The sequence below is a fragment of the Fundulus heteroclitus genome, chromosome 9 (genome assembly GCF_011125445.2).
Source record: "Fundulus heteroclitus isolate FHET01 chromosome 9, MU-UCD_Fhet_4.1, whole genome shotgun sequence".
NCBI lineage: Eukaryota > Metazoa > Chordata > Actinopteri > Cyprinodontiformes > Fundulidae > Fundulus > Fundulus heteroclitus.
In genome coordinates, this window is record NC_046369.1 from 22,350,522 (window position 1) to 22,375,841 (window position 25,320).

General features: G+C 40.1%; 1 protein-coding gene across 1 annotated transcript in view; it reads left to right on the forward strand.

The window, feature by feature from the left end:
- si:ch1073-396h14.1 (disintegrin and metalloproteinase domain-containing protein 10) overlaps positions 1-23,047 on the forward strand; it is a 38,061-nt gene extending 15,014 nt beyond the window's left edge. Inside the window, exons 9-15 of the mRNA XM_012877852.3 lie at positions 7,937-8,100; positions 12,912-13,083; positions 13,169-13,313; positions 14,586-14,769; positions 17,890-17,989; positions 18,327-18,547; positions 22,901-23,047. Of these exons, the coding sequence (XP_012733306.2) occupies positions 7,937-8,100; positions 12,912-13,083; positions 13,169-13,313; positions 14,586-14,769; positions 17,890-17,989; positions 18,327-18,547; positions 22,901-23,005 (1,091 nt within the window). The 3' untranslated portion in view covers positions 23,006-23,047. The remainder of the gene's footprint in view (positions 1-7,936; positions 8,101-12,911; positions 13,084-13,168; positions 13,314-14,585; positions 14,770-17,889; positions 17,990-18,326; positions 18,548-22,900) is intronic.
- The last annotated feature ends 2,273 nt before the right edge of the window (positions 23,048-25,320 follow it).

Genomic DNA, 25,320 nt, shown 5'->3' on the forward strand with positions numbered 1-25,320 from the left:
AAGAGTCCACAAACACTGAGGTTAAAATCAATTAAAATCAATTAAAAAATCTGCTGTAATTTGAAATGAAAATCTCTGTTTTACTGTTTCCTTCCACAGAGATTATCATTGTGTTCCAGTTATCTATTTAAATAATGTTATGCTCAATTGTTTGAACTAATGTCAGTACAGGACAGTTACAATAAAACAAGCCTCAGGTTTTCAGTGCAACATTGCTATCATCTCAAATGGAGATAAGATAAATCTTTATTGTCAAGTGTAGTAGTACAGCTAATTTGGTCTACTGACCCATATACGGCGCAAAAAGAAATGTTACATTGCTCTCTCCTTTTCCTCTCCTCTTTTCACCTTTTCTCATCTTTTTTTCTTCTTTTGCTTTTTCTACCTTCCAGTTTCTGTGTCCACTGAACGTGAAATAGACCCAGAATAAAGTCTAATAAAGCTTTTTGCATATATAAATCAAGTGGAGCACTGTGGCAGAAGCAGTAATACTCCACTTGTGAAAGTAAAATCAGTCGGGCTTTTCCTTTGGCATTAAGACATCTATTCTTAATGCTCCCCTGCCGGACAGGACAGGTAAAAAAAAAAACTCTCTTCAAAAACTATGCACAGAATAAAATATATTGCGTAAATAGTCCAGTCACACATAAAAAAAAAATTAAAATTGCTCTTGTGTATTGCACATTGCCCACTCAAAACAAGCAAGGTATTAATTAGAGTTATAGCGCTATTGTAAAAAATGGACCCTGAGTCTATAATATGCCCTTTGGAGACAGCGACCTCTGACGAGGTGCTTCATGGAGAGAAGAGGAACTCCCAGTTCCCCAAATGTACCTGCATCAAGAGTTCAGTAACCTCAGCGCATAAACTGAACAAAAACAGGTATGAGGCAACCCCACTAACATCTGCCAGCTTTGCAGAGAGGACTCTCTCTCTGTTTGTGGAGTATTATTTCTTCACAGGAGGAAGCGGCTTAGGAGGAAGTTGTCTTTCAATGACTTTATCTCACATGCAGCTTCCTATTGGTCAAACTGGGAGGGCGTGGACGCAGCAGACCAACACAGCATCATGTGATTAGGGTTCAGAGAACCTTTGTTACACACATGATCCTCATATAGAGCCTCTAGACGACTTACTGGGGATTGATGGCCGCATGCCACAGCGCTGTGGCCATGGAGACACCTCACATGGTGCACACACACACACACACACACACACAGCGTGAACATGTTGCTTAAAGTGTTGTGACTTTTCGGTTTCACGTGAATGGATTATGTCTGACCTTCGGAAACCGATAGGCTCAAACTCTCTATCTGTACTTAACCTGGTTTATTAGAGGGCTAGAGTAGTAAAAAGTCTGACCACAGGACCTTAAACTCAAACACGCCGATGTCTCCAGAAAGCACCAAACCCGAAACAGGGAATGTTACTCCTCAGATCAGCTAACTAAAGTGTTTTATTTTATTTTTTTATTACTGAATATGTTTTATATTAAGATCTTGTGGACAACAAGTGGCTCTGGGAACTTCAAGTCAAGAAAAAAAAAACATACAGAAACAGATGTTTATCCAAACCCATTTGAACACACATCAAATTCAGTTTTATTTGCCATGTTGGGTTCCTCTTTGATCTCAATAGACAGACTTTTTAAATATAAATATATGAAAATAATTACTAGGAAATAAAAACGTATTTCTATACAAAAATAATGGCTGGACTGTGGCGAGAAGGTCTTTGGTTCAGTCTGGTTTCTTTATGCATGGAGATGCATGGAAATTTCATACTTTGCAGGTTGGATTACAATTGATCAATAAATTAATAAGCTTTATCTCCACCCCCAACATGAAACTAAATATTGCTCTCTTGTTCACCTTTGTATAAGAAACATCAAACAATGAATTGCCCCTAATGGGACTAAATTGGAATAAGTAGTCAGTAATTTTTAATTGTTACCAAATTGGAAAATATCTGCACACAACAGCACAGTTAAAAATGCAATTTGTCTGAATCAGAAATGTTTTTATTTGGCTGTGATTGTACACAATCAGTGAATGTAACTTTGGTTACTGTGCTCACAGGGTCCAGACATTTGGTAGACATACGCTATATAAAGAGTATGTATGTTTTTTGCATATGTAAAGAAAATAAAAGCATGTGCGATAAGCCTATTTTGTTTTACAGCAGTGTAGCTGAATACTCAGGCTATAAGATGTTTGTTGAATCTATCAGTAGGACAACCTGGGGGAAGAAACTGTGTTAGTGGTGGCTGCTTTTTACAAATAACGCCCTGTAGCCCCGACCTGTAGGTAAAGGTCTAACCAGCTAAGTTTGTGTGCAGGATTTGAGGGGTCTGCAGAAATGTTTGCTCCCCTTTTCCTGACCCTAGACCTGTATGAGTCCTGGATGGAGAGAAGATCAGCCGTGATGATCTTCTCTGCCGACTTAATTTGTTGCAGTTTGAACTTTTCCTGTTTTGAGTGATGGACAAACGCATGACAGACTGTGAATGACGGTGGTGTGGAAGATGACCAGCGACTCCTGTAAAAGGTTGTACTTCTTGAGTTACCACAGGAAATAGTCTGCTGGGCCTTTATCTCAGCAGTACCTATATCTTCAAGCCATTATAGGCACCAAGAAATGGTGATTGCTAGTAATCAGAAGTGATCCACTGCAGACAGTGTTGTTGAGGATGGCGAGGGGGGGTAGTGTTGGGGGAGTTCCTGGAAGTCTGCTGTCATCGCCACAGTCTTGGTTAAGCTCCATATGGAGCTTAATGCAGAACCTGCATCAATATTGTAACATGCATTTCAAATAAGTGGAAGAAAATTAAATTCTGAAGTCATGACTTAGCACGGAGGCTGCAGTTGTAATGCCAGAGCAGACAGAGAACCCGATATATATACCAGACACGGTGCTGTGCTTTCAAAGGTTTATTAATGAAAACCAGATCGCTGGTGCATTAGCCAGCAGAAGGCTGGCAATGCTGAGAGCAGGCTGCTTCGCAGCAGGAGGTGATCGGCAGGATGACAGACCTATGCACATCACCGGAGGCTTGAATCACACAGACGTAGATCGAAACCAGGCAGACGATGATCGGCCCACCGATCAGCGGAGCTAAGCGAGGGTCATGGTTTCAGTATCAGTCAAGGTGGGAGAGCATGCAGACAGCCCGGCCAGAACATGACAGCTGTCCTGCCTTTGCTGATTCCCCACCACACTACAGCATGTCTGCCTTGAAATTCTACAAAGATATTTATTTATTTATTTTATAGTTAGGGGTCCACGGACCAAATGGGAATTACATTTCAATGCTCTGTGATTGCTCTCAAGTGCTCAGATAATAATCTATTATCTAATTAATCAGAAAACAGGTCAGGCTATCAGTTTTACTTTCGTTTTCACGCAATCAACATGTCAAGATGAATAAATAGCATAGGGTAATGTGAGATTAAATCGTGTTATTATTGAGTTACAGCTGCCACAATCGAGCCACAATTTCACGAACACTGTAGCTGCAGTATAATATTTGTGATACATTGGTAAGACTGCAGCGCTGTCCGATGTGCACGTATGTGCAGAGGAACATTCATGCAGCAAAAGTTTTTAACATGTCCAAAGAAAAATACACTGTAGCTTGACTTATCTGGCGGACAATTTTTCATGATCATCATAGTGCTTTGTAGGCACTTTCAGAGAAATGTTTTGTTGTGGAATAGTTTTTGCAATAGTGAATATAATGCAATAGTTTGGTTGGGGGTAATGAGCAGAAGCAAACTGTAAAGTCTATAACCTTCAATCCAAAACCACAACACTTAATTACTGAAGCACACATTTAATGGATGTGAGAGGAATTCTCCAAAAACGCAGGACTCCTTTACATTTGGACCCACATCAAACATGCTTTTATTTGCACAGACATACATCCCAAATGAAGAAACAGCTTTACCTTTCAGGGATCTCCTCTGGTTGCCCAAAAATGTGTCACTCTTTTTTAATTTGGGAGTCAAGCAGAGAAGCACCTATGGCTAACCTTGAATCTATTTTCAAGTGTTTACAGAATGAGGTGCATGCTTTGTCTTCAGCTTCCTGTTCCCACATGTACTGCACAGCAGGAGCTTATCCTTGCTGTATGCATTTTAACAACTTGACATTGGCTATATCGCTACATACTGTCCAGGAAGCAGGCTGTGACATACAAACCGTGCAGTGGATTCTCATAAATGTGTTTACAGTACATAAAGAATGGCAGGCGTCATTAAGAATAGCCGTTTGAGTGTTTGTTTCCGACACACTTGTATTGCTCATGTGGCAGCAGAAGTCCTCCACAGCCCTCAACAGGCTGCAGACACTTAAGTTTCTATTTTTCATTTTCACAGATGTTTGGTTTGTGCTTAGACACTTAAATAACTTGGATAGTTTCAGGATTTCAAACTACTTGGTTATGATTAGGGAAATTTCTTAATTTGTGCAAAAATAATCTTGTAGAACCCAAGCGTAGGTTTTGAACACCAACAGTTTAACCACAGGCAGTTTTACAGCAATTCACCCTTTGGGAAGTCTCACCAAAACAACACTCATGGCATCATTAGGGGCATGTTTGGATCATCAGTGACCCAAATGTTGGACTGAAGAGAGGACAGTGACTCACGTTTCCTAAAGGATTCATTAGTGTGATTTTTCTGACTATGTTTTATAGTAAGTTGGAAGTAACAGCATTGTTGTCCTGATGCATCTCAGTACTCCAGGTAATTGAATAGGTCTTTAAAGAAGACCTACTCCACTTTATATTTTTTGTTTATTCTGACACCATTGTCGTTACTTACAGCAATGTTCTGGAAGAAGCCTTTTGGATGAGAGGAGAAACATCTTTAAGAAACAGAAGAAGTTCAGTCGTCCCCTCTTTAAGCACTCACGACACCTTTTAGTGAATCCAGCCTGTCCTAACCTACCTTTACAGCTCAAATTAAATCATGGTTTGTTTGTGGTTCAGTTATTGCAGCATTACTGAAATCAAAAAACACAAAGAAAAAGATTCGAGTTGAGTAAGACCTTTGATGCATTCCAGACGGATTAGGCATTTTGTTTTCAACACTGGAAAGGTCATGTTAGCGTAACAAAAGAGTGGTTTAAATCCTTCTGTATTATTTTTCCTGTGAAAAGGTTAATGAACTGTAGAAACAAAGGAGAACTGTGATGGGAAGCCATCGCATGCTATTACATTATTTACAGCACGTTTGGGTGACTTCCGGAGCAGAGCTGAGGATTTGAGCTTTTGTTATCAAGTCAAAAGTTTTGCTTTGGCAGTTTTATTGTTAACCGTTTTATTTATGGACTCCAACTTCCTCCAGATGTATCTGAGGAAACACTACCATTGTTTGCCCATTTGAAGCGAAATTAGTGTAAACTGTTGTCTGTTTAAGCCCTCTGCTAAAGTTTTGTGATGCATGTTTTCAACAGATACGTGTGCAGAATGTGCAACTGATGCAGCTGACTGCTGGTGTCCGAGAATTGTGTTTATCTGTCAGAGCTAATAATAGGGAGCTTTGATTTTGGCTCCTTTTCGTGGCAAAAACAGAGAGGAGGAGACAAAAAATTGCAGACCCTTCTCTGCTAAGGCTGCCAAAACCCATAACATCTGCATCCAAAAGTCTCTTTCTAAGAAATCCAGCTCCTCGAATGGTCCATCTGGGGGTGCATTTTAGGTTGAGAGCAAGGTTTAAGTGAAACGCACACAGAGTTCCAGCTAAACATGACCAAAGGAGTCTCCCAGGAATGTTTGACTCTTGATTTTGCAACAAAGACAGTTTGCCAATGAATAACTATTAATAAGTGCCAAAGGCAGTTATTAACAGAGTTAGGAGTTTTAATCAAAGTTAACAAACCAGAGGAAATGCATGATTACCGGGGATTGTTAGCCAAATACTTCTCAGCCTCTGTCAATGATTATTTTAGGAATACCTGTCTGGTGGGGTATGGTAGTGTGGAACAATAGATGAAGGAGTGAATTTGGGGCTCTAGCACTCTCAAATAGCAAGTACTGCACACATACAGTATAATAAACATGATCTACCACTTTCCAAATACAAATACAAAATACTTTAGTCAAGAAAATCCTTAATTAGTCTAGTAATATTCATCTAAATCACTAAGTAAAAATGAGAGACAAAAACTCTTGTAATAATGAAAAAACAATAAGAAAATTGAAACCAATGACCCACAAAATGAAGCAGCAAAATCACTGTTCAGTGTGAGTATTTACTGTATTTTTAGGAACCAAGGTTTGTTTGGAGAAACTGGGATTGATTAAAAATAAAAAATATCTTTCAAAACATAGTTGAATTCTGAATAAACAACATTGAGAAAAATGGGGTACCGCGCGCGAGCTATTTTTAGAAACACAACGTCACGATGACGTCACATCACGTGGTACGCAGTGGGGCAAACTCCGGAAACCCGCCGCTGTTTTGCTGTAAAAGAGACGTGCGTAACCCTTGGTTTTACTCGGTAAACGACTGCTTTTTCCAAATCTAAGACCATGTTTTTTAAACATTGTTGCTATGGAACGGGCAACAGCGACTCGAGTTACGCTGATCAGCCGCATATGAAGGATGTTTTCTTCAAGACTGCCAAGGAGAAATGTGTGCGCTTGGCACACCGGTGCGGTCGGCCTACACAACAGTTCAACCTGGAAAAAGTTACCAAATTCAAGTACATATGTAGCAAGCATTTTGTCGGAGGAAAGGGCACAACCGAAGAACATCCTGACCCAATTCCAGCGACATCAAGTCAAGGTAAGAGTATTTTGGTGGCCGACATGTTAATAAAGTAGCGCCTGCTACCATGACAGCATATAGGCTATCATGGTAGCAGGCGCTAACATGATAGCCTGCTACCAGGATAGCTTACTCAAAAACATTTCAAATGAGACAAACATTAAACATATACCGATCCCTGGACGGTGATTACAAACAAAAAAACGGCCGACGCTGCCATGATCGCCGCGCAGGAAAAAAAACAAAGCTTACCGTTCGATCAACTCGGCCCGTTTTACGGTCTTTTTAAACCCTCGACACTCAAGCCATCGTTTGAGCTGAAGGTTGGTGTGTTCTTCGACAGTGCGACCAGTAAACCGTGTGCCTGGGACATCGTCTTGGGAAAGTTTAACGGCTATAAAGTCGGTCATTTCGCTGTTTCTGTTGCGTGTAATGGCTGGTGGCTATGGGCGTTCTCTCCTGTATGCCCTACCTAAGCGGCAAAAGGGGCGTTGCTCTTGAGACGGTGACGTCACGTGCGCGGTGCGCTATTGATTCTCCCAACACCCGGAGATGGGGCCAACATGAACCGAATGGGCCAGCCCACCAGAGCCCACCCCACAAACCACACGGCGCTGCCTCCCCCACACCCTGTCCTCCATACTTAAGCCCTTCCCCCGTATTCCTGGGGAGAGCAGAAGTGCCAGCCCTAGCCGACCCCCAGGGAGCCAACGCCCGGATAGGCGGCCCCGCTCCTCCTCCAGGCCCCAAACTCCGGATGGCAATCGGAGAATAGGGGTGTGAGAAACACCCCGAGCCTGCCTCTGCCTGCTCAAATGTCGTATTAACGCATGTTGTTCTTAAGTGCATTTAAAAACTTTAAAGATAAAATGTTTTTATCTTAACAAAAAAAAAGACCCTGTTTAAACTAGGATTCCTTGTGAGGAAATTAAACTTTAGGAATGTGATTATATGACTGGATTGTGTTGGAAAGAATTGGATTAGTTTGAACTGAATTCACATTCTAAATAACTCAGTGATTCGGACTCGCTTTTAAAGTGCCTTGAGAAGACATTTGTGGTACTCAAGTGCTATGTAAAGTGTGAGTTTAAAAGAATCAAACATTCCTCAATAAAAACAACACTTTATGTTCCTACTTCTTCTTCCTCTTCTCTTTTTATCAGGTAACTGGGGAGGGATTTGTTCCAAATACACGACCCTCCGTAACGGCCGAATGTCCACGCTGAACACTGGACTGATCACGATTCAGAACTACGGACAGTTCCTGCCTTCCCGACAGGTCCAGCTGACCTTGGCCCATGAACTGGGTCACAGCCTGGGTTCTCCGGTCAGTCCTCTCTCTTAACTCTCGTCATTTACACCTGCCCAATAACCTCATATCTGGATATTGAGTCAAACCCGATACTTAAATTTCAGCCCAGATTATACCAACAATGACAACGTGATGTACTTCATGCCTGAGTTTATAATAAAACATCCCCCCGTACAGTTTACTTCAACTTATTCACTTGTCAGTAAATGCTTGACATCAGATTTGGTTTTTGTGAATGCTAGGGTTGCATTAAATAAAAAAGAAATCTTGCAATGGCAATATTACTGGTGAATATTGCAAGGCCAATATCAGTTACAGTGTATGCCCATTTTTGTATTTCCTGTCGTTTTCATCTGTGGTTTCATCACTCAGTGAACTTTAGAATTTTGAGCAATATCAATTGTACTTAGCGTGAGTGTCTGCTGCCTTGACATAATCTGGCCAGCCAGATTGATGACATGTAGCACTCTCTGTTCTGCACATTATCAATCTGGTCCTGCTCCAATCTAATATGTTTGGGGAAAGGAGGGACAGTCAGCAGACCTCTCCAAGCTGATTGGACAAAGCAGCATGTAGTTCCTGCTTATCAAAGGTTGGTTTTTAGCCAATCACGGTATCAAATTAAAATGTTGTAAGCAGCAGATACCATTAGAAGCCACAAGAAGTTACGCTGGTCATGGTACTTCCCACTGTTCTTTAAAAGAAGAAATCATGGATTCTGACGACACAGATGTGATAGCAGTAGCTAAACACCCATCCTCCTGTGCTGCCATGTTTATTCTGGTTTGGCAGCTGTTGCTTTCGTCAGAGCAGTATGTCCACCTTAAATCATAACCCTGTGATGTGACGGACAAAGTATTGACATGGGAGCGGGACAGGATGGACTCTCGTGTGTTTGTGAATGGACAAATACAGGAAGGATTCAGCTTGCTGGCAAGGTGTTATAAGAATTATAACAGAATTCCACCCAAAACTCCCATAACACAAGGTTAGGCATGACACTCTGTCAAACTGAATAGATATTAAATTAGCATATAAAATACAAGTTCATCACGCTTGAAATATATTATCCAACAATTATGGCTCTCCAAGCAGTCCTTTGTAGTATTAGTATTGCACGCACTGATGGTAATATGTCAATATATTCACAACATTTTGTGCAGCCTTAGTGTGAGAGTGGGAAACAGCAGTTGTTTCTAACTCTGTAGCACAATAAAGCAGACGGCAGTGTAGTAAAGTGTCTTCATTTTCAAAAGCCTGATTTGCTTATCAACACTTAAGTCTTTGTCTTGTCTTGGATAGAATACTTAAACACTTTAAAATGTTAGCAAACGGAAAATCAACTAGTCTGTTCAATGTTTTCCCAGATTTTTGTTGGGCTAAAAATCTTTTCACATGTGAAATCTATTCTTTTCATTATTGTCACCTCAGTGTTTTGTTTAGGTTTTTTATTGTCTTTGAACTGCAAAAATTAGTTGTCCTTCAATCTTTCTTAATTGATACCTTAACAAGATTTCTTCAAAAAAAGTTAAAAAATAATAATAACTACTCACCATATTTTAGGAGTTTCCTTTACATTTTATTTATTCCAATGGATAGTTCATTATTCATAAATTTCATTTCTTTTGTCCACAACCATGATTTGTTTTTTATTTTACCCTCTAAAGTGCCCCTTCCTGCTAGCCCATGTTGGCATCATTAACGTTGCATTAATTAACCTGCAGAACAGCTTCAAATGAAAAACCTTTTCCCCCCTAAACAGCCACACATCCTGAATTTACTCTGCCAGATAAGTCAAAGCTGATCCATCATGAATGAGAATAAAAAAAAAAACAGGACACACAGTTCCACCTGAAACTGTGTATTGTGTAATAAAGAATGATTTGGCGTAACTGATATCATGATCAGACTCAGTCAATATTTTTATTGAGCATACGTGTGTATTTGCAGCGTGCTTGAACAAACTGTACCCAACCCGTTCACCTGAACAGACATCAGAGACTTTGGCATTTATTTATTGACTGTAGTGTCTGGTAGGGACCCCGGCGTCACTGGATGAGCGCTGATGTCATATACAAACAGTTGTTCTCTGTTTATTTTTAAAAGTCAGTTCGAGAGTCGGCATGCTACTCATCTACTCTTTGCAAAAGGGAACGCTCCCCCATTCGGAGGTGGTCTTCCTCTAACTTTCTGACATGTCATCAACACAGCAAACTAAAACCTGAGTGAAAAAAACTTGTTTTATTTGCATAAACAATTCTGATGACGGCGCTCAGTGCTTCTGCTTGTCAAACACGGGTAACACTAGATTTCAAACACTTTCGCCAGGAGGAAAACATCAGGGAATGACCTTGATCGGTCTAAACATTTTAAATACTGAAACAGGTGTCTAAAGGGAAGAGTTGATAAACCGTTAAAAAATGTGAGTGTAATGGTAATTTTATGTTTGTTCGTGAGCACAGAGCATATATCCACAGCTTTTATACTGTTAGCAGTCTTCTGTTACATTTAAAAGAAATACTTTTCCACTGTTTTTCTAATGTACTTTATTGCATTTATTACTGTCTTTCTTCAATACAGCACACTTCACAAATGTTTCAAAAACTTTTGCACATAAGTCTTCAAATTAATTGTCATGGAGGCCTACTAACAAAATGGTTTCAGAGGCCTCTGGCATAGAAACGGGGTCCACAGCATCAAAGACCTTCTGACACACCAAATAGTGGGCATGATGTCCTTTTATACATATTTATCCTGTTTGCTGCTCTGAAAGGGATCTCAAGAAATGTTTACCGACATTTACCTTTTTTGCTGTGTGTAGGAGCAAATTGCTTCAAACCATTGAATTTATGTCTTTATATGGCTTTCACTGTTGGGTTAAACAAGCAGCTATCTTATAGCCGTTCCTGACTGATCAATGCACCCTCTTCACTTGAAAAGCATGTTTAATGTCTTTTTAATTTTAAACAGTGTCTAAGAGAAATGGCCCCATGTCTCCAGACAAATTTATACCCCAGCAAAACAAGAAGTGATTGATTACAAATAATAACTTATGAACTTAAAACATTAAAGTCCACATAAAAAACACCTCCTATCAATTTCATTATACAAATGTGTTGTGTAAAAAATTGTGGCAGATTATTTTATCCAAAACAATTATCTCTTAATTGGGATGTTTTTTTTTATCTGAATAAATGCACCCCAAAAAAAGGATAAATACCTTTTTTTAGAAATCACTGTTAGACTTTGCTGCTACAATAAAAATGGTAAGTTTATCTTGAGATATTTTACAAATATTTACCATTTGTGAGGGTGCAGTATGGCTATTATGAAAATGCATAATTGTCCTTTATAGGTCTACAGGATCAAACATTCCTGCAATGATGAACACAGGAAAAAAATCACATTTGTGATTCACTTTTTTTTTATCCTGTGAAGACCGATTGTTCAATAACTGATCCCATGGTTGGTGTTAAATAATGGGCAGCCAGTAGGCAACATTTTGCACTGATGTGTTTATTATTCTGAAAAGTTAGGATTGTGGATAAATGCTAAAATATCTGATTATGAGGTCTCCTGACTCTTTATCTATAATCAATGTATTTTCTTGCAAATACATTTACCACATTTAACAACAGATAAGTGTCACTTTTACAACAGAAAAAAAACACTGAATTGCATGTACAAAGTTGTACCTTCTGAAGAAAAGCCCGGTATTTGAACAATTAACACGATGGCTGTCTTGTCGCGGATATATATTTGTAGCAACAACAAAAAAACAATGTTTAAGTGCTGAACTTGTTTAAAATCAAGAATGCTCTAACATTGATTGGATATTGCTGATAGTGATAAAAAAAATTGTAATTTCTAATAGTTTGACAGAATTTTTCAAAATGAATAAAAATGTAGTTTTCCTTTCATTGTCCCTGTGAGCTGAATTTTTTATGCATGTCTTCAACACGTTTGGGCCTCCCTACTCAGCTTCACATTTACTTTAATCTGATTCCACCATTTTTAATAAATGTGAAGGTTTGGTTTTTTTGTGGACTTTCTCTCTCACTTACTGCTCGTATACCTGTATGTCCCCAATAAAGGATTGTTCTTTTCCAATGTCTGTGAAAATATAAAATAGTGCTGTGAAATTGTAATTTAAGCAATGGTGTAGAAACACATTACGAACGATAATTCAAAAACAGAGGAAAAAAAAACAAAGGAACTATTTTAAGAAAAATGCACAAACATCTGTTGTGTCACATCATCCTCTTATTCCCCAGAGATTTAGGCTCTGACAGAACCGGAGGAGGTCATAAAACTGTCCTTTTACTACATCCATCACAGTAATCAGGAACAGAGTCAATAAAACCCACATCAAGGCTTGTTCGCTTGTTCATTTTGGGTCTTTGGACGTCTTTGTGGTCTGATGCTCAAAAGAGGATGAGTTTTACCAAATGCTGCACCAAAACAACAGCAGGAATCTTCTGCCCTGTCCTCGTCCTGCATGCGGATCATCTCATTCCTTCTTGTTTTCTTTTCTGGCACGTCAGATTTATATGTCACCGTTTGATAACTCACAATATGCTTCAAATTGCTGAAAATCAACCAAGAGCCCTACCACATCCTGCTGAGAGCGTTTTCCTGACCTGCCATGATTTTGAGGTCAAACAATAAAGCGAGTTAATCGCCTCATCTGTGATAAATATCGTGGCTGCATGGTTCCAGTTTGGTTAGATGATGCGTTTTCCCCTGCAGTTTCTGACGGCAGCTGTTTAAAGACAGAAATTCACAACAAGAGGATCTCCAAGTCTGTTATTTTGTCTGTGTTCCAGCATGATGAGGGCTCTAACTGTGGCAACCTTGGCTCTTCTGGCGGCAAAGGCCGGTACCTGATGTTTCCACAAGCTACGGATGAGGTGCGCGAAAACAATGACAAGTTCTCGCCCTGCAGTATCAAACATATCAGCAAGCTGCTGAATCTGAAGAAAGACAACTGCTTCGTGGGTGAGACTCAAATACCGGGTCCATGTCTACGGTCCATTCTGGGACTTTCAGACTGTATTGATTTCAAGGTTATTTCTTTCCTCAGTCAGCAATCAGCCCATCTGTGGAAACAACATTGTAGAGGAAGGTGAGGAGTGCGATGTCAGTCACAACGACACGGACCTCTGCTGCTACAGCGCCAGAGAGGCTGCAGGAGTCCAGTGTCGACTTAAGCCTGGTAAAACCTGCAGGTACTTGCTGCTTAAACTGTGTACATCTTACCTCTCAGGTTGAATCCCCTGAGCTCTTCTTTAACCAATCTATAAAGACTGTATCTAGAGCCCTGAAAAACCATTGATATTACATTAACTTGGTCACATTTTGTCATGTTACGGCCACAAACCTTTGTGCAGTGGAAGGAGGTTTTTTTTAATCGTAACAATGGGGAGTGGTATTCTAGTGGTTTGACAGCAGGGCGCCTGCATCCTGGAGAGGCTGCAAGGTTCCAGGTTCGGCTCCCACAGACTGCCACTCTGGGCTCCTGAGCAAGACTCTCATCCCCAGAATGCTCCCTGAGCGCTGCACAGCTGCAGCCCACTGCCTCACTCAGGGATGGGTTAAATGTGGAGATCTAGTTTCACTGGAATGTATGTTGCAGCGTTAATAAAGATTATTATTATTATATGATAGATACATATACTTCCCTTCTTCCCTTCATCTCTGCTCATCTTCCTGGGCCCTTTTGAAGACAACCACAGCCACAGCATGATGCTGCCCCCTCCATGTTACACCATGGGAAAGTGTGTTCAGGGGGATTTCCTTGTAGGCACAAAAGTTGAGTTATGGTTTCATCTGACCCGAGCACGTTCTTCCACACGTTTGCCTCCAAACAGGACATCTTCAGGTTTTTTTCGATGTCATTGTCCTGTCTTCAGATTCTCCTGACCCAGCCGTGGATCTCTGCAGCTTGTGCAGAGCTACCAAAAGCCTAATGGCTGCCTCTCTAATTACTGCTCTCCTCACAAGACCCATCAAATTAGCTGGATGGCATTGTCTTGGTAGGTTTGCTGTTGCGCCATCTTTGTGGTTTCAGAAGAGCAGTACTTCATGCTGAGACAATTTAACTTGGGACAATGCTTTAGAAACCAGCCCCGCTTTTTGTGCTATCCCATAACGCTCTCCCTGAACTGTCTGCTGTGTCCCTTGGTTTCCGTGATGTTGTTTGTTATCTAACATAACTCGGAGGTTTTCACAGAACAGCTGGATTTACACTGAGAAAGAGATTACACCCATGTGGACTCTTTTTGTCTTTTTAGATGATTTATTAGGTGACTTCTGAAGACACACTTCCCAGATTTTCACTTGTAAAAGATCTTGGAAATCTATGTAATAAACTGTTGCATTTAAAATGCAGATAAAATGCTGTCTAATGTGACAATATGTGCAAAAGTTCAAGGGGTAGAAATATCTTTGAGACAGTTTGTATGTGCATTGAGATTTTTTTTCCCCTGTCCCTCCATCAGTCCGAGTCAGGGCTTGTGCTGTGGCCAGAACTGTGAGCTTAAACCTTTGGGCCAGATGTGCGACGAGGACACAGACTGTCTGAAAGAGAGCCAATGCTCAGGCCTCTCGCCGGTCTGCCCCACACCGGACCCCAAGGAAAACCTGACCGTCTGCAGCGAGGGCACGCGCGTCTGTCTGAACGGGGTGAGGCACAGCCACACTTCACAATGTGACTCATTCTTTCTCCATTAGCCGACAAATCAGCCAACATTTGCAAGCGTGCAGCAATCCTGCAAAAGCTGGTCTGCAAAGAGAAATGCTTAACCTTTGGAGCTGCTATGTGAACAAAACAGTCATCGTAAGCACATTTTAATGTACCCAGACACAAAAGGTCACGGCATGCATGTTAAACTTAAACCTAAACTATCATTTGAATTATCGTTATCATTAAACTTTTATTTAAACAGATCGTCTCATTGAGACACACGTTCTCATTTACAAGAAAGACTTGTTTATTTGGTCATTAATTTCACACATTTGATTTCTAATAACAAGCCAAGTAGTTCCTAGTTTAGTTCCAGCTCAAATTACTTCAAAAACCATCTGGGGTTAATCACACGAACCACAGCGCAACTTTATTTGCAAACAAATGTGTCATCACAACATAAAATGACTGGGAAAATGATTGAATCCATCTAACCACACCTCCACGGTCCTGCAGCATCTGATGCACTTTTCTTTCTTGGGGAATTTGCTCCAGCTGTGGTCGTTGCTCCATCCCTCTCCAGATGCGCAAATTGTGCTAATCTCTGATGACCTGGTTCAGGAAAAAGAAATGCAGTACCTGGAAAAGGCTTCTGGGAAATATAATACCGAAATAAGGAAATAACAAAAGGTGTTCAGATGTTTCAGGGTTTCTCTTCTTTATTCCATGGTGTAGAATATTTATCTAGATACAAAAACGGCAAATTATCAGCAAATCAGAACCAGGTATGAGCGTAGACCAGAAACCACAGCTGACAGGGAACAGACCGTGGAAAAACAACACGAAACCAATGTAACAAACAAAACAAAGATGATTCAAACAAAACCAGATGATAAATTCAAATCCATGAAACACAATCAACTTCTAAACAAAAATAGTAAAAACTCCATGACCATGACCGGATTAAATGGCTCAGTTTGCCTTCTTTGCCAATTCATACCCACACAGTGTTGTTTTCTTTCTTACTTTCATTTGGGAATGTAAAAAAAACTAACAAAAAAAAAACATTTTTGTACCAATTGCACAATATTTCCTCTACAGTTGTTTAATAAAAGTTGGATACCCCAATAAATATACATTTTTGGGTCAAATTATATTCCCATCTGCAATAGATTGGCGACCTGTCCAGGGTGTGCCCCGCCTCTCACCCATTTACAGCTGGAGATAGAAAGCAGCACCCCTCACGACCCCACAAGGGATAGGTGTGTTAGAAAATGGATGGATTAATGGATGGATGGATGGATGGATTATATTCCCATGTTGAGGTCAAATCTAATTTCTTTTTCTCTGGAAATAATGATTTAAAGGGTACCTATTATGCTAAATTCAATTTCTGCATAGCTTTGTACTTCCACTTGGGTATCTTTTGCTTCTAGAAACAATCCAAGAGCTAAAGAAAAACACCCAGCCATTTTTTGGCTATAAGTACATTTTTTGGTGGTGTCTGGGAAACATGCAGTTTCATGAACCGCCCAATTATTGAGTCACAATCGTCAGGAACAGTCCCTTACCCAGCAACCTAAGTGGAGCTCTGCCCGCTTCATCAGCTGGTTTCATCGCTGTATGCGCTGTGCAATGGCTGTTTGGCATGAACATGGTTTTTCCTTTAGCCCAAGCTAACGCAAACAATAAGCTACCGATAGCCCAGTAAATGGGTTCTGAAACAAACCATTCACAACCCATTTGCTGCATCTTTGTTGGTTGTGCCATGGGCGCCACCAGGGGCCACCCCACTGGCCAGTAAAAGTTGTAGCATCAGTTTAGCATTTCATCCCATTATGCACAGCCAGCAAGGCAGCCACTCTTCCTGACCCTCTATCGCGCTTTTATTTGTATCTGCCAGTATCTACTCTCCCCTAGTAACGGTTTTGTTTTCCAAAAAAATAATAAATGTACATCAAAATGTAAAACTGTACTGTTATTGGTCTATGCACATTAGATCATTAGGAACGTTAAAATTTCAGAAAACCATTAAAAACCAAAAGATATTAGTAGGCGTTTACTTAAGTCTTTCCGATAGTTTTCTCCTTGCAGCTTTACTACAACAGTAGAATAAAATCCTGAAATTACAACTTTTAGTTTCAGTGCCACCCCCAAGAGTTTAAGTAGCCACCCCTACGAAATATTTCTAGAGGCTCCACTGTTTTCTGCTTCTGGGTCTGACCTGTAGCATTGTCCATCTGTTTGTAGCCATTTTCACCTCTATAAAGTGGGAGTGTAACTATTGAGTTAGAGGGTGTGGTCGGCTACGGCTTATTTGCATAAAGGTGACAGAGCCCTAAAAGTGGGGAGGTGAAATTTCATCATCTAAAAATAATTTGGTGCAAAACATGCAATGAACATGTTTTGTACAGCCCTTTAATAAGGAAGCATAATAGGTTCCCTTTTAAATGTCTTCCGCAGCAAAGATACACATTCATCAAACAAGTGATACCAACAAAACACGTTTTTTGTAGCGCTATGCTCCCTTTGTCCCTTTGTAAGAAACCTGTGCATGATTTTAGCAAATTTAAGTAGAAATAAAGGGGCATTTTCCTAATTAATTCTTCACCAATTCTTCAGTTGTTGTTCTTTGATCATATTGATTAACTAACTGGATATCAATTATCCATAAAAATAATTCCAAATAATTTAATAAGGTTTACAATTGTTTCACGTGACACACTTTCTATCGTTGATGATTGGTGATACATTTCAAATACTGTGTTTAACACGACTAGCTTTACAGTTTACCAACCCATGGGCTCTAAAACCAAGAGTCTGACTCTTTACATGAAAGTAATTATTGAAAACATCAAAAATCCTTGAAATCTCTGAACACATTAAGCTGAAGATCGTTTGCAGCTGGTTTTGGGGGACAGTTTCAGTCCTTGCTTGTAAATAAATAGCTGTGTGACTCTAGATCAGGTAATTGAAGTTGACGTGGTGCAACCAGAGCTTGAGGCTCAAACTTACTCCTTCAATCAGTTTGAACAACGTTTTAATTACGCTCGTTTAATTACACTCTCACCTTTCTTCACCTGTGGGGACGAGTTGTGAGTGTCCGGTTGTCTCCGCAGGTCTGCGCTGAGTCCGTGTGCGTGAAGCACGGCCTGCAGCAGTGTGACTGTCCAGGGACCAACATGAAGGAGAAATGCCACATGTGCTGCCAGCAGCCTGGTAAACACAGAACCATGTGTCCTCCTCCATCGCTGAGCAACATGTTTACAACTCTGTGTCCCAATAGTGTGTCAGTTCATCCAGATGTTACCTCCTTCTCTCCCCATGTTTTTTTGGTCTATAAATCAAGTGGTGTTTTTACTGTAAACAGAATTTTAGTTTTTAGTTTTTACAGCTAATGAACTGAGAATTAAACCATACGTACATTTGTATCTATATATGTTCAGGAAAGCGGAACATATGTAGACACTCTGTATGTATTTATCATGTAATTCATGCCAGGAAACCTGACTGTGTGCAGTAAATTTTACACATCCCGACTGTGTGTATACTTCAGGTAAGCCAGACACGTGTGCCAGCACCTCCTCCTCCGTACTGTCTCGTCACTTCCAGAAAAAGTTGTTGCCCCTGGTTGGAGGCGCTCCGTGCTCAGAGAACCAGGGATACTGCGACAAATTTCATGTGTGTCGCCTCCTGGATGCAGACGGCCCCATCGCCAGGCTCAAGAACTCTTTCCTTCATTTGGATGATTTTGACGACTTGGGGGAGTGGATGAAGGTGATTACTGAAAACTTTTTTTTTTTTTTTTTACAGATGGTGACATGATAAAACATTTGCCCACCAGAGCAGAATTGCTTAAAAAAAACAGACAGAAAAGCATCTTTTCCATCTAGACAATGATTAAAGAATGTTGAAAATGGACTAATAAATTTACATCAGCATTTTGATATCTGAATGTGGTCGGAAAGTTTTAGCCCTCATCAATTTTCTGGCTGGATATTTAACCACTTTGGTTGATTTGCTGAGATAGAGTCAGCTTTTAAGCAAAGCCACAAATTTTTATTATTACTGAGGATAGAGCCTTTCCAAGCTTGACGTTGCTGACACTGGAGCAGGCTCTTCTTTCTAACAGCCCATGCTGATGTTAAACCTGTTTCAGTTTAGATAGTGGTGCTGAGGATTCAGTAATTTCCAGTTCATGGGGGAAAGTTTGGGTCAGATGGAAAAATCTTGGAAGAAATTGGAGACACCAACAAGACAACGGTCTCAAACAAACAGCGAAAGTTGTTCTGCGACAGACCAACAGACTTTTGGAAAGCCCCAACTTCAACCTTCCTGAAGTTGTAGACATGATTTAAAGCTTCCAGTAAATTATGAATTTAATTTAAAAAAAAACAGGCTTATAGGTACACAGGGAATACAGGATCAAGGAACATGGTGAATAAAGACCAGAACAGGGTGCATTCATGAATCAAGGAGGAGGACTTGACAAAGTGTCTGACAGAGAGAGCTGAACTTAAAGGGGAAGAGAGGGAAGGAAGCAATGGGTGCAGGAAAGGAGGGACAATGATCTGACTGTAGCAGAGGGAGAACTGAAGCTAAATGGAGAATAGGATAATGAGTCAGGCATAGAGAAAGGATCTAACTACAAGAACATGTAGCAGAACTACAGAAATAATAATGCCATAAGCCAACTAAGGCTGTCAACAAGAATACACAAATAATCTAAATATCACAACAGAAACTGAACTAAGAGGAGCAAGCATAAAATAAGGATCTAACAGGACTACTAAAATAATGATGAACACAGCTAACCAGACCGAACCGAATCTAACAACCACCTGAATCTATAATGAACAGAAATGCTGATCACAAACTACGCTAAAGACAAACACGAGGATGTAAGGATAAGCATAACAAAATGACCGGGTGGCAGGATCCCCAGGGAGCTAACATGAGTAATTCTGGCAAGGGCTGTGGCAGGAAACCGACTACTTTAAACAAATCCACCAATTCTGATAAGAAAGTGGTGATATATCAAGGCAGAGCTCTGCCAGGAGTTTGTTGCCTGCTGAAAAAAAATGTGTGTTGTCGAGAGGCAGCATGTTAAGAGACTTTTAAGTATTAGTGCAATGCGGTACCGCGCGCAAGCTATTTTTAGAAACACAACGTCACGATGACGTCACATCACGTGGTACGCAGTGGGGCAAACTCCTGAAACCCGTCGCTGTTTTGCTGTAAAAGAGCTGTGCGTTACCCTTGCTTTTACTCGGTAAAACGACTGCTTTTTCCAAATCTAAAACCATGGTTTTTAAACATTGTTGCTATGGAACGGGCAACAGCGACTCGAGGTACGCTGATCGGCCACATATGAAGGATGTTTTCTTCAAGACTGCCAAGGAGAAATGTGTGTGCTTGGAACACCGGGCCGTCGGCCTACACAACAGTTCAACCCGGAAAAAGTTACCAAATTCAAGTACATATGTAGCAAGCATTTTGTCGGAGGAAAGGGCACAACCGAAGAACATCCTGACCCAATTCCAGCGACATCAAGTCAAGGTAAGAGTATTTTGGTGGCCGACATGTTAATAAAGTAGCGCCTGCTACCATGACAGCATATAGGCTATCATGGTAGCAGGCGCTAACATGATACCCTGCTACCAGGATAGCTTACTCAAAAACATTTCAAATGAGACAAACATTAAACATATACCCATTCCTGGACGGTGATTGCAAACAACAACAACAACAAAAAACGTCCGACGCTGCCATGATCGCCGCGCAGGAAAAAAAAACAAAGCTTACCGTTCATCAACTCGGCCAGTTTTCCAGTCTTTTTAAGCCCTCGACACTCAAGCCATCGTTTGAGCTGAAGGTTGGTGTGTTCTTCGACAGTGCGACCAGTAAACCGTGTGCCTGGGACATCGTCTTGGGAAAGTTTAACGGCTGTAAAGTCGGTCATATCGCTGGTTCTGTTGCGCTTGTAATAGCTGGGTTATCCGTGCGTTCTCTCCTGTGTGCCCTACCTAAGCGGCAAAAGGGGCGTTGCTCTTGAGACGGTGACGTCACGTGCGCGGTACCGCATTGTATGTATTTACATGCCTTTGAAATTCATAAAAAGTTGTATGTTTTCCTATTTTCCCCATTATAAAAACTGTTCCTAGTTGGATAAAACTGTCTTTAAAATTGGTTTTGGGAGCCTTACAGAGTGCAGTGATGTACCAAAGACACAAGGGAAACTTAAGTGAACAGCTCTAATCCACCCACCGAGGAAAAATCTCCTGGAGTCTTTTCAGTGATTCAGTGAATAAGCAGCTTCATTGTTTTAGAAAAGCTACAGAGACCTTGTTACAGACCTTGGTTTGTAACAAGCACCTGCAGTGTGTCATCACATGAAGCGGCAACATTATTCTCCTCCTCCTGAGCAACATACTTTCACTTTGAGGTTACATCGTAGGATGATTGGATGAAACGTTGAACTGTAAGGCAACATTTTGCCGAGCAGGTTTCTTGTTATTTCTCGGGTCCACACTACTTTCAAATACATAATGATTGACATCAAAGATGGAACAGTAGTAACTGTCAGTATTTTTATATGTTTTCAGTTTTCCGTGGTTGGTTTAGAGGAAAATAAGCAAATGTCAGCCTGTTTGCATCCTGATTCCTGTTTGTTTGATGTCGTTTTACCACATTCTTTTATGAAATCAAGAACAAAAAAGGACTCAATAAAGACTCTGACATTCCAGCTAGTAAAATAACTTTTTTCCCTCAGACAGATTGTTTGTAGGTCTCATTTATGACAGCAAAATTAGGTTTAGCAGATGTTTCGTTCTATAAAACATGTTAGTGTTTATATCATGTGTGAAATACGGTTTTAACTTGAAGTTCAGCCATTACACCTGTTTTGTTTTAGCTATCATCAAGCCTTGCTCACATCAACCCATTCAGCTCCTGATGGTATCATGTGTTGTTGTTTTTTCGTGCTTGCATGATAATTATCTAAACAGACAAAAATGACACCTTTAGGCATCTGGAAATTATAACCAAAGAAGAATTAGACGTATGGAGCCCCACAATTTTCTTCCTGCTATTCTGTCTTATTTCTTTTGATTTTCTATGACGCCACAGATTAACTCAGAAGTTTCAATAGATAGATAGATAGATAGATAGATAGATAGATAGATAGATAGATAGCTTTATTACAGACTCAAGGTCCAAATTACAAAAAAGAAAAACCAATAAAAGAATAAAAGTACATTAAAAAAGAAAAAGAAAACTCCTAGCCTTTCAAAAGGCAATCATACCAATGTCTCCAGAGTACAGATGAGTATTTTACTGCACTATATTTAACATTAGTCAACAGTTGGATAATACTATTATTGGACTCATTTAAACGACAGATAAATTTATACATAAGCTTCCTTTAAACAGCCATTAAAGTGCTGACTCGAGCAGATACAAACAGTTCACTAGCACTGGTCCATCTGGGTTTGTTTAACAAAAGTCTTAATGCGTCATTATAGGCCACCTTCAATCTTTGAAGACTGGCTTTTTTAAAGTTGCCCTACAAATGTGGGGCAACTTTGATATCATTGGGAAATGATGATATCATTGGGAAAGCCCAATGATATCATCATTTGGGCTTTCCTGAAAATGCTTTGCTCCACAGCAATCTCATGTAGATTTCGGACTCGGAAGAACATATCGATAATTTCTCACTTTATTCTGGCATTTCAAAAACAGAAAGGTCCTGCTAATCCTAGCTGACCTAAACATAGGAACGTTTAGTCTGATCTAATGTCAGATAGTGAAAAAAATTGTTGTTAGTAGTTTATGTAAAGTTCTGGTTTCAACTGTGTTTTTGTTTTCACTTTCCTTGCTTCTTATTGCACTGTGCTACATTTTAGCTATGAACTAATTCCCATGCTCCAGGGTCAAAGCATGGGCAAAACGCAGATATATAGACAAAGACATGAAAGGAAGAATGGGTTAAAAAGTTCATCTAGACTGCAAGAATAGTCAACCTTTGTTCTTAAATTGTTAATTGAAATACTCCTCTCCTGCAAATTAGCATTAATGAAGAATGTAATATATTTAATTCTGAAAGAATATTTTTTTTCTTCTCTGCAGGCTCATTGGTGGGCTATCCTGATTGCTATACTAGCGCTATCTGGAGTGATGGGCTGCACAGTCCTCCTGTGTGGCAGGACCCTGAACACTCGGAACCTGGAATGAGCCTTACTGTCACTTCAAGGAATAAACGTTGTTGATGAAAAATATTTATCTTTTTTTTTTTTTTTTTTGCCTATTTGAACCACACTAAAATGATGCCTTTAGGCAGCCTTGTGTTGCAATCTGAGATCTGCAATAACCTCTGTGGGTGCTGAGCACCTGCTCAGCTCTCCTCGTACTAGTTGGTCACCGGATATCTTTGTACGTCATATTGTTTCTGCCTTTAGTTATCCTTGGGGAGCTGATTCGCAGTAAGGCTCCTCTGATACATGTGCTCCGAAAGAATGTTTCCAGCAATTGTGGGCCGGTGCAGAGTTCCTCAAAGGGTGCCGCAGGCTGTGCCTCTTCAAGTTGGCAGTGATGGCACCTGTTTCTGCAAATGCTGCAGTGAAGTGAGTGTATTTCAGCTTTGGACACCCTCCAGCTTTCCCTCTTAGTGCAAATTAATGAGCACATGGACAGGATGTCTGGGTTTGGTGCTTCTAATTGTGGACAAGAAACACAACTCACCAAGCAGTTCTGTTTAATATTGTGCTCTGCAGATCCATGCAAAAACATTCAGACTCTTGGAACATTTTATATTTTTCTCACATGAAATTGGGAGTTTATGTGATAAAACAACACAAAGTCGCCGACCATTGTGAACTAAAAAGGAAAACGATAGACAACCCTCGGTATTCGTTCCAAAAAATAGTTGAAAAGAATGGCCTGCATTTGTATTCAGCCCCTATCACACTGATACTCCTAAATAAAAAAAACCTCTAACCCATCGTCACCTTTCGCTGGTTACGTAGGTTGCAAAGATTTGTCACAGAACAAACAAAAGCTTTCCTGGAAATTTCCTGTTAAAAGACTTGAGAACAGTGCAGAGGTTCACCGTTTAGCAAGGCAATGACCCCTATGTGTTAGAATGGCCTAGTCAAACCTAAATCTAATTGAGAATCTGTGGGAAAACACAAAAGTTTAGCTATTTTTCCAATAGTATGGGCTCCAGTTAGCTTAATACAAATGAACAGCAAACCATTCAGATTTTTCTTGGTTAAATTTTTAGTTTGACTTTCGTTGCACCTTGCAATGATGCCCTACTACTACTGCCTAAATTCACAATAAAACACGCAAATATTGGGCATGAACAATTTGCAAGGCATTGTACCTGTAATCTAATACAAATCTGATAGAATATCCTGGGGAATATTGGAAGTAAAACCTAGTTTAAGTGTAAAAACCCCAGGTTTGCATCCATTTAGGTCCTACCTTAAAAAAGACAGAGATTTGTGAGTCTCCAGCTGGCCGTGCCGTTAACTCAAGTGAACCCTCTCAGTGTCACCTTGACACAATCAGCACCAGAGAAAAGTGCGTCACAACTGCAGGAACATGAAGAAATAATGCTTCTCGTTTCGAGTTGTTTGCTGCTCTCCTGTATCAGGAGTGGCTGTGTGAGAGTTTAAAATGTCCCTCTTTGAATGAAAAACAGATTTGTTTTCTGGTAATAAAGTAAAACTCAGCGGAGGTTAAAGGAAATATTTTCACCATCACAATCCTAAAACCAATGTCAGACTTTGGCAAAACATAGTTTATTAAAGAGTTTATACAGTACAGTGCTTGACTTTTTTTTTTAACAACTATTTACAAAAATGACAGAGAAGCACATTGTACAAATAACATTTATCTGTGGACAAAAATATATATGCCTTTAACAGAGGTTTTAAGTAAAAATATACATTATATTTACTGTAATATGCAGTTACATATATTTACAGTACAAAACAACCATCCCCCTTTTCTGTGCAAATGTAAAACATATTTAAAGTCACAATGGTAACAGTACCGATCTCTGTAGAGTTGTGGATCACATTTAGTTAAAAAAATAACAGAAACGAAGAAAAATGAGCCAAAGAACACAGAGAAAATATTCATATTTGCCAAACGCTTTACCTCACAGCAGGAATCACATGCTTAGAAAATACTTTGATATATTATTACTAGTTTGACACGTCTTTTGAGTTGTATTGTACCACGATTCAGAGCTATACAGTAGCAGCACAAACTATGCAAAAAGCAACACCAAACAGCTGTGGAGGTTTCTTCAATAAAAATCCAACATTTTAAATGACAAAATGTCTGTTTGTGGCTGTTTACGCTCAGGCTCCCTGATACAGGTCCTGCAGTCGCCTACAGCACTGAGAGCCACAGTGGTGAATGCTTAGTTTCACTGTGTATATGGTACAACACATACAGGAAAAACAAATGTACCATACTGCCATTAGAGACCCTTTAGGAGCTCATCTAAAAAAAAACATGATTTGACAAGCACCTGC